Raw genomic sequence first — 8800 nt, 5'->3', positions numbered from 1 at the left:
TTCTTCTTCTTCTTCTTCTTCTTCTTCTTCTTCTTCTTCTTCTTCTTCTTCTTTTTTGTAAAAGAAATTATTTAATTTTATTCTGTGTGTTGGTATGAAGGTGTCAGATTCCATAGAAATGGGGTTATAAACAGTGCTGAGCCACCATGTGGGTGCTGAATATTGAACCCAGGTCATTTGGAAGAGCAGCCAGTGCTTTTAACCACTGAGCCATCTCCCCAACCCTGCCTGTCTTTCTTTAGACATTGGTTTTACTTCTAATGTAACAGGGCTTCAGACTTTAGCACAACTGACGCCATAATGAAAGGTACCGTTCTAGCCACAAAATGCAGCATGAAGACAACTTACCTGTCAACATGAAGACAAAGGCTTAATCCCTCAAAATCCGCAGCTTTCTGGCTTCTGTAGTTCTGCTTCTGGCTAATTGTTCTTGTTAACTGAAGTATGCCAACCAGGACATGGGTTTGTGCTTTAAAAGCTCACCCTGAGGAAGGCTCAGGGCTACTCTGGGATCCTAAATACCAGTGTAGTTGGAGTCAGCTCGTAAAGACCTTCTATTGTCTTAAACCCATGTCTGTGCAGTCTTCTCTGGTGGACGCCCCACACTAACAAATGTGAAGGTTCAGTATTATCTTCTCAGTAGGTAGAAACTTTGAAGTTTTAGCTAAACTGGGTGTAGAGGCACACGTGTTTATTCCCAGCACTTGGAAGGCAGAGGCAGACAGATCTCTGAAGGTTTGAGGCCAGCCTGTTCTACATAGGAAGTTCCAGGGCAGTGAGGACTTAGTAGTGAGGCTAGTCTCAAAACAAGCACACAAACAAAAAAGAAATTCTAGCCAAGTATGGTAGTATATGTCTGTAACTTAGAAGGAATATCAGGAATTCATAGCCAGCCTTGGTTACATAAGGAGTTTGAGGTAAGTCTGGGCTATTTATGAGACTCTGTCTCAAAACCAGCCAAAGGCCAGGCGCAGGTGTGGCAGGCTTGTAATCTCAGGGAGGCAGAGGCAGGAGGATCTCAGTGAATTCAAGGCCAGCCTGGTTGACAAAGTGAGTCCAGGACAGCCAAGGCTACACAGAGATACCCTGTGTCTAAAAACCACACACAGAGAAAGTTTTTTTTAAGAAACTTGTAATTTATGGCAAGTGTCTCTTTTTGAAATGTTTATAATCTAGGAAAATATAACAAACACACAAAACAATGAGAAAATACAGGATTCATGCTTGTTTTCATGGAATTTAGTATTCAGAGTGGTGCCTATGTTGGTTCAGTCAAGAAAATCTTCCTGGAGGAGGTGTCTTAAGTCAGTACTTAAAGGTTATTGGTGTGAAATGGCAGGGGCACAACAAGAGGTAAAGGAAATGAACTAGGAAAGAATTAAATGGGAGTAATTAGCTATTTAATTAGTTGGAGAACAGCAAGCACATTGGTTTTGTAGGGCTACCGGACCATAGGGATTCTGAAGCAGTTAAGTCAGTTAAGGCGGTGTTAATGAGGTCACAGTTCAGTCATGTATCCCAGTTAATTTTTCTTTTACCTAACCTGCTCATTCTCACTCCAAGCAGCTGTCTCTCTCACACATCAGAGGAGGCAGGTGTAGACCAGGGAGTAGAGCTGGAAGGAGTGAACTGCCCTTCAAGGTCAGATGCTGTCAGATCACCACATCTGAACTGGAAGGGAATGAGGATGTTACAGGCTCTCCCTGAAGAGCTTGGAAGGAAAGATGTTAAAAGAGGAAAAGAAATGAAGTCATCCTGTATCTAGGGGTTCATACCCCTCAGGAAGGTGGAAGAAAGAGAGCAAAAGGAAAAGAGACAAAGCATTTATTTGTTCATAAGAAAAAAAAAACTTATTAAGTGTGTGTCTATGACAGAGGAGAAGGCCCTCTCCATGGGGAGTCCTGGGGTTTGAATTCAGATCAGGCTGGGCAAGCAAGCACTCTTACCCACTGAGCAATTTGGCCAGCCTCTGGAATCCAGGACCTTATTTGTATAAAGCATTCAAGTTGTATCACAACGTAGCTCTTTGATTGCCTGTCTTCTGCCACCAGATTGGATTGTCAGACAAAGCTCGAATGAATGTGGAGAGCATTAGTACAGGAGGAGAGGGAGCTAGGTCTGTGGCAGTCCCAAGTCCTTAAATTCAGCCCTCACTTGGGAGAATTTTGCTTTATTTTTCATCCATTTAGGTCTCATCTCTAATATGTAGCTTGTTTCTTTTCTCATTTCCCTTTGTTCCTGCTTTTATCAAGAGCAATTGTCTTCTCCTTGAACAATAGGAAGCAGTAAATGGTATTTACCGTTGGGCTTTCTGCCTGTGATGTCTCATTTTCCAGACAATGATGGTTTTCTCTAAAAGTACATTCTGGCCACTTGTGGTGGCTCACGCCTGTAATTCCTGCAACTGGGAAACTGCGGCAGGGGTTCAAGGCTAGCAGTGCAGGTTACTGAGCAAGATCATGTTTCAAATCAAAGCAAACATCTCTGAGCTGTCCTTTCTGGGGCTCCTGCCTGTAGTCTCAGCTGCTGAGAGGCATGAGCACCTCCAAGAGTTCCAGACCAACAGGGCCTACATAGTGAGGGCACCTCAAAAAACAAACAAAACATATCTAGAGTGGGCCTTGCCTCAATGTGTAGACGTGGCTACTCTAAAACTGGCTATGTAGCCCAGGCTGGCCTGGAACTCGTGGCAATCCTGTCTCAGCCTCCTACTTCTTTTCATAAATACTAAGGGAAAATTATGCCCCCAGGGACACGTTCATGATGAACTGCAAATTCAAGCCGGTTCAAGCTAAGGAGCTGAAATATCTGTCTGATATAACGAGAGGGGGAAGAAGGGAGAGAACGGGGTGTACATCGAGGAGAGACTATGCAAGTCAGCCCAGAGCTTGCAACGTTAATATCCTTTTCCAAAGATGTAAATCCGCAGCAGCAGGCACTGCGAAGGCCACCGCGGTGAACAGACTCTCACTCTGAAGAGCTCTGAGAGGCGTCCCCTGGACATGTGTAGACCTCTGCCGTTGGCACGCCCACAACGTCGCCTCTGCGCCTACGTATCAGGTCCGGTGATCACAGACTCTCCAAGTAGCTTGTGCCAGGCGACCTCGCTCCCCCGGGCCATCTCTGCAGCTCCATAGACACGCACCCAGCGCCCTTTCTTTCTCGCCAGAGGTATCAAAGAAACTACATCTCCCGACAGGCAGCGTTGCCCCTTCCCTCCTCGCTCTCCCTCTACCGAACCCTGGCAACGGCGTGACGTGAGGGGACCGGGCGCTGCGGTCGCCGCTTCAGTGCTAGCCTACCCGGCGCGCGGGCCAGAGCAGGGCGAAGGCAGCCGGAGCCCGCGCCTCCCTCCCCGCCCAGCTTGCCCTGCAGCTCGCCGCACAGTGCGGGGCAGGGGCAGGGGCGCTCATGGCCTCGGCGGGCGCGCGGAGGCTCCCGGCCCCGACGCGCGCGGCCGCCCGGAGCTGCGGCGGCTTTTCGCTTAGCCGGGGCGCGCGCTCCGTCCCGCCCCCGCCCCCGGGCCCTCCGCGGCTGCCGCTGCCAATGAGGTGAGAGGCAAGCACGGGCGTCCGCGCGGGGCCGGAGGGGGTCGCCGGGCACCCCGAGGTTACGCGGTGGAGGGTGGCAGCCCTTAGACGGCGGGCCGAAGAAGGGCTGACGGTGGCAGGCTCTGGGAGCCCGAATAGAGCTCTGGAGATCCGTGTACGAGTTGCGTGCTCTGGGTGGGTACGTGCCAGCCACTGCTTGACCCTTTGTGGACGCTCTGCCTTTGATGGGCCTGGTCAGGAACTGGGGTCAGAGATGCTTCGAGTTTGCCTGCGGCAGTGGCGTTGCCCCAAAGGCAGCTGGCACTTCGGACGTGTCCTCTTCCCCATCCCCATCCCTAGCCCTGTCCTCAGCCGCCCTCGACCTTTCGCACTCGTGACTGCCTGGCCAGCCAGCCCCGTTAGCTGCAGCAGGTGCTAGGGGGGAGAAAAGTTTGCCCGAACGACCTTCCTCTGTGATGCATCTCTCTTCCCCTTCACCTGGAACCAGTTAAATACGAAAACAGAATCGTGACGCTGCCTCTCCTTTCCTTTTGGCGCTAGGTTTCTGATTTCCGGTAACCTCTTCTTGCCTCGTGCTGCCCAGGTCTTGGCTGCTGAGGCTGGCCTACCTCCCAGTCGTTCCTTCATGGGCTTTGCTGCTCCCTTCACCAACAAGAGAAAGGCTTACTCCGAGCGTAGGATCATGGGGTGAGCATCCTTCTCTTCCCTCCAAATAAACAACCATGTACCAATAATGGGTTAAGATTCACATTGGCTCACCCACCTCCCCGGCAATGTTTTTGCTGCCAGCCTTCCAACCTAAATTTCCCTCCTCGGTTGCTCAGTGCGCACATTAAGAAGCCTAGAATTGAGATACATCATAGAACCGTATCAAAGCCACTGGGTGGTTGGGTGTGGTGGCACAGGCCTGTAATATAAACCCTGGAGGCCAGACAAGATTGCAAACTTGAAGCCTCCCTGGGTTACATAGCCAGAGCCTGTGTCATGCATATTGCACGTGCACTCTCTCTCTCTCATTTGCATGGGCATGGGCACTTTCTCTCTCTCTCTCTCACACACACACACATTTTGAGACAAGCTCTCATGTGGCTTAGGTGGGCCTTGAACTTTACATATAGTCAAGATGGCTTTGAACTTCTATCTTGCCTTTCCAGCTACTTTCCTAGAGCTGGGATTACAGGCATGTACCACCATGCTGTTAACATGCAGTGTTGGGGACTGAACCTAGGGCCTCGTGCATGCTGAGAAACTACTCTATCAATGGAAACTACTCTATCAATGGACCTAGGTTTGTTTGTTTGAGACAGTACCTCTGGCTGTCCACCTTGGAACTATTTAGATCAGGCTGGCCGCAAACTCAGAGATTTGCCTAAGTGCTGGCACTAAAGGCTGTGTCCAAGCCTTTAAAGACCTGCACCAACAAAAATGCTTTTAAAAAATTTTAACTATAGGGACTAGAGAGTTGGCTCAGTGGTTAAGAGCACTTGTTGTTGCAGAGCACCAGAGTTTGAGTCCCAGGCCCGCTTGGAGACTGAGCAGCTCAAGCAGCAGCATACACACACAAATGTGCCTTTAGGCACAACACTCACGCATATAAAGGCGTGCGATACCATGCTTGGAGTAACACATTAAAAAAAAAGACAACAAGGTATTATTTTCCTGACAAATAAAATCATGCTCTGAGAACAGAGAAGCTATTTGAGCACGTGTTACCAGATGCTAGACTGAATAGGTAAGCAATCCTAAGTGCTGAGTTACAAGTCACCACTACCGAAACCATTTATCTTTATATTTTCTCCTTTTTTGTTTTGTTTTTTTGAGACAGGGTTTCTCTCTGTAGCCTTCGTTGTCCTGGACTCACTTTATAGACCAGGCTGGCCTCAAACTCACAGAGATCCACCGGCCTGTCTCCCAGAGTGTTGGGATTACAGGCGTGAGCCACTGCACCTGGCTTATTTTTCTATTTTTAAAAGATTTATTTTTAATTATGTGTAACTGTGTGTGTCCTTGGAGGCCAGTGTTGTTTGATCCTCCTGGAGCTGGACGGCTGTAAGTTAATGTGAGTTCCCTGATGTGGATGCTGGGAATCAAACCTGGGTCCTCTGCAAGAATATACAGGTTCTTAACAGCTGAGAGCCATCCATCCAGCACCAACCACAAGTCATTTATGTAGTTGCTGGGGACTGCACCTATGGCTTTTTGCATACCAAACCAGCATCTACCAACTGAGTTCCATTTCTAATTCATACCTGTAGGCATTTCAAAAACACTGCCCGATTTAACCCTTCTGAGCACAAACCAAGTGTTATTGGCTCTAATGTGTTATAGGCAAGAGAATGGAGGCACAGGTAGTTTATCTAAGGCCACACTATTAGTAAGTTACAACTTACTAATAGTTACAACTTACTACAGAGTTGTGTTTTTAGTACTCAGGATGCTGAGGCAGGAGGATCATAAATTTGAAGTCAACTTGGGCTTTTAGTGAGTTTAAGGTCAGCCTGGGCTACACAAGACTGTCTTTTTATCTGCACATATGCTTCACACAAAATGATAATAAAAAAAATTGAGATTTGGCTACCAGTAAAACTGACAGCCTGCCTCTCATCTGTAGTCTGTATTGGGATAAAACAATATAAAAGCATTCTGGTTTGAGATGTCTCAAATGAGATGCTAGGCAGCGTACTTGCCTAGCATGCAAAGGCTGTTTGATCCCTAACACAAATCAGGTGTGCTGTGCACAGACAACCTCGGCTCTCTAAGAAGCAAAGATAGGAGGATCAGAAGCTTGAAATCATCTCAACTCTATAGAGTTTAAGGCTAGCCTGGGCTAGACATTGTCAGGTGGGAATGGGAACCACTCACTGTAAGTGCAAAATATATCATCCAGGTTTGTCTGGGCTCCTGGTCAGTGGCCACTGGCATTATTTTGGGACCAATGGCGAGGAAGAGTGTGGCTCAGCGAGCTGGCCCTTGGCCTCTCCTCTTGCCCTAGGTACTCAATGCAGGAGATGTTTGAAGTGGTGTCCAGTGTCCAGGAGTACCGCGAGTTTGTGCCGTGGTGTAAGAAGTCACTGGTAGTGTCCAGCCGTAAGGGGCACCTGAAAGCCCAGCTGGAGGTTGGGTTCCCACCTGTCTTGGAACGTTATACCTCTGCTGTCTCCATGGTGAAACCACACATGGTCAAGGTAAGGCCTGTCTTGGAGGGATTCACCAGGAAGTTTTTTTTCCTTAGCAGTTTCATTTTTGTAAGTTTTTTGTTCATGAGCAGTTTCATATTCAAGGACTATTTTGGCTTTTCCTATAATTACTTGATGTCTACATGTTAAATATTTACCTACTATAACATTAAAAGGAAAACTAATTTCTTTCTTTCTTTTTTTTGAGACAGGGTTTCTCTGTGTAGCCTGCTGTCCTGGAACTTGCTTTGTAGACCAGGCTGGCCTTGAACTCAGAGATCTGCCTACCTCTGCCTCACAAGTGTCAGGATTAAAGACAGGCATGTGCCACCACCGCTTGGCTGGGAAAACCACTTTTAATTATTTTGGGTGGTGCTGGGTCAACCCAGGATAGTTCCACCAAGATAAACCCTCTAATTCAGTGGTTCTCAACCTTCCTAATGTTGTGACACTTTTAATATAGTTCATGTTGTGGTGACTCCAACCATAAAATTATTTCCATGTACCAACCAAAGACCATGAATGGAAAGGACCTAGGCCCCCTTGTAAGATGTAGCCCACAGGCAGCTCAGTCTCCATTGTAGGTAGCTGAGTAAGGAGCTATCTCTGTCACAAACTCTGTTGCCTGCTTTTTGATCTCTCCTCCCTGGCAGGGCAGCCTTAACAGGCCACAGAGGAAAAGGATACAGGCAGTCTTGATGAGACTTGATAGGCTGGGGTCAGTTGGTAGGAAAGAAGGGCTCCCTCTTTCTGAGGACTAGAGGAGAGGGGTAGGGAGGAAAAGGTAGAGAGGGGGTATGATCTGGATGTAAAGTGAATAAATTAAGAAAAAAAATCATAATGTAAATTGTTCCCATGGTCTTGGGTGAGTGCTGTCAAAGAGCCCTTCATCAACCTCCAAAGGGGCTATTACCCACAGGCTGAGAGCTGTGGCTCTAGCTCCTCTAACACTACCCCTCTTCCTTAACAATGGGAGTTAACTAGCTAATTGTACCTATTCTAGGCAGTTTGCACTGATGGCAAGCTCTTCAACCACTTAGAGTCTATTTGGCGATTCAGCCCCGGCATTCCTGCCTACCCTCGAACCTGCACTGTGGACTTCTCGGTGAGTCAGTTTTTGTGGGGAGGATAGATCTAAGCGCTAAATACTAGAAGTCAGTAATTACCCAGAGGTCTAAGTCCATGTCAGATGTCTGGGGTGGGGGGTGGGGTTTGAGGAAAAAGAAGGCACTAAAAATCAGTCTCCTCTTTGGCCAGGAACTATCCAATATGACCTTGAAGTTTCTGACTATCTCTTATGCATTTCTAGATTTCCTTTGAGTTTCGTTCTCTGCTGCACTCTCAGCTGGCAACCATGTTTTTTGATGAAGTTGTAAAACAGAACGTTGCTGCCTTTGAGCGTCGGGCAGCCACCAAGTTTGGTCCAGAAACAGCCATCCCCCGTGAACTGATGTTCCATGAAGTGCACCAGACTTGAGACAAAGGCTTGTCCCCTTGCCTCTACCCTGTTCCCACCCAATTTTTATTTATTTGGTTTGGCTCTTGCTCTGAGAGAGGTCAAAAGTTCACCTCTTAATTCTTACTAAACTGGGCTGCATGCTGGCTGGACATGTGGGAAAGACAGCAGACATGGAAGTGAGATAGATGCACAGGAAAGGGTCAGGTGTGTTCTGAAAGCCTTATATGCCCACAGCCGCTTCACACGGAATAAAAACCAGGGCTGTAGTGGTCTCTGTGCCAGGTCAAGAAGCCTTAGTACCCAGTCAAGGGACTACAGGAGTAATTTCCTCACACTGAGGTACTGGGTGGCAAGCAACTCTTACCCTAAGATTTCAAGAGAAAAGGCCACTGCCTCAGTTCAGGAACACGACACCATGCTGTCTGACAATCATCAGTAACACAGAGCAGCAGGAGAGATCATTAACAGTGCTCTCTATACTATTGGGATGTCCCCTTTTCTTCCACATGGCCTGTTTTCATAAAACATCAATAAATTGTGACAGCGTGAATCTGCCTTCTTCTCCCTTTGGTATTGTTTTTTTGGGGTGGGGACAGTGGGATAAGCAGAAGATA

The 8800-nt window shown here is 47.7% G+C and overlaps 1 protein-coding gene across 1 annotated transcript; it reads left to right on the top strand.

Moving 5' to 3' along the window:
• Nucleotides 1–3075: 3075 nt before the first annotated feature.
• On the top strand, nucleotides 3076–8736 carry Coq10a (coenzyme Q10A). The gene is made up of 5 exons (XM_055598964.1): nucleotides 3076–3551; nucleotides 4092–4238; nucleotides 6544–6736; nucleotides 7731–7832; nucleotides 8037–8736. The coding sequence occupies exons 1-5, from the start codon at nucleotides 3412–3414 to the stop codon at nucleotides 8202–8204; spliced, it is 750 nt and encodes a 249-aa protein (XP_055454939.1). The 5' UTR covers nucleotides 3076–3411; the 3' UTR covers nucleotides 8205–8736.
• The last annotated feature ends 64 nt before the right edge of the window (nucleotides 8737–8800 follow it).

The sequence above is a fragment of the Psammomys obesus genome, unplaced genomic scaffold (genome assembly GCF_907164565.1).
Source record: "Psammomys obesus unplaced genomic scaffold, mPsaObe1.curated_primary_1811, whole genome shotgun sequence".
Taxonomy (NCBI): domain Eukaryota; kingdom Metazoa; phylum Chordata; class Mammalia; order Rodentia; family Muridae; genus Psammomys; species Psammomys obesus.
The sequence above is the reverse complement of the archived record's forward strand: the minus strand, read 5'-3'. Positions and strand labels throughout refer to the sequence as shown.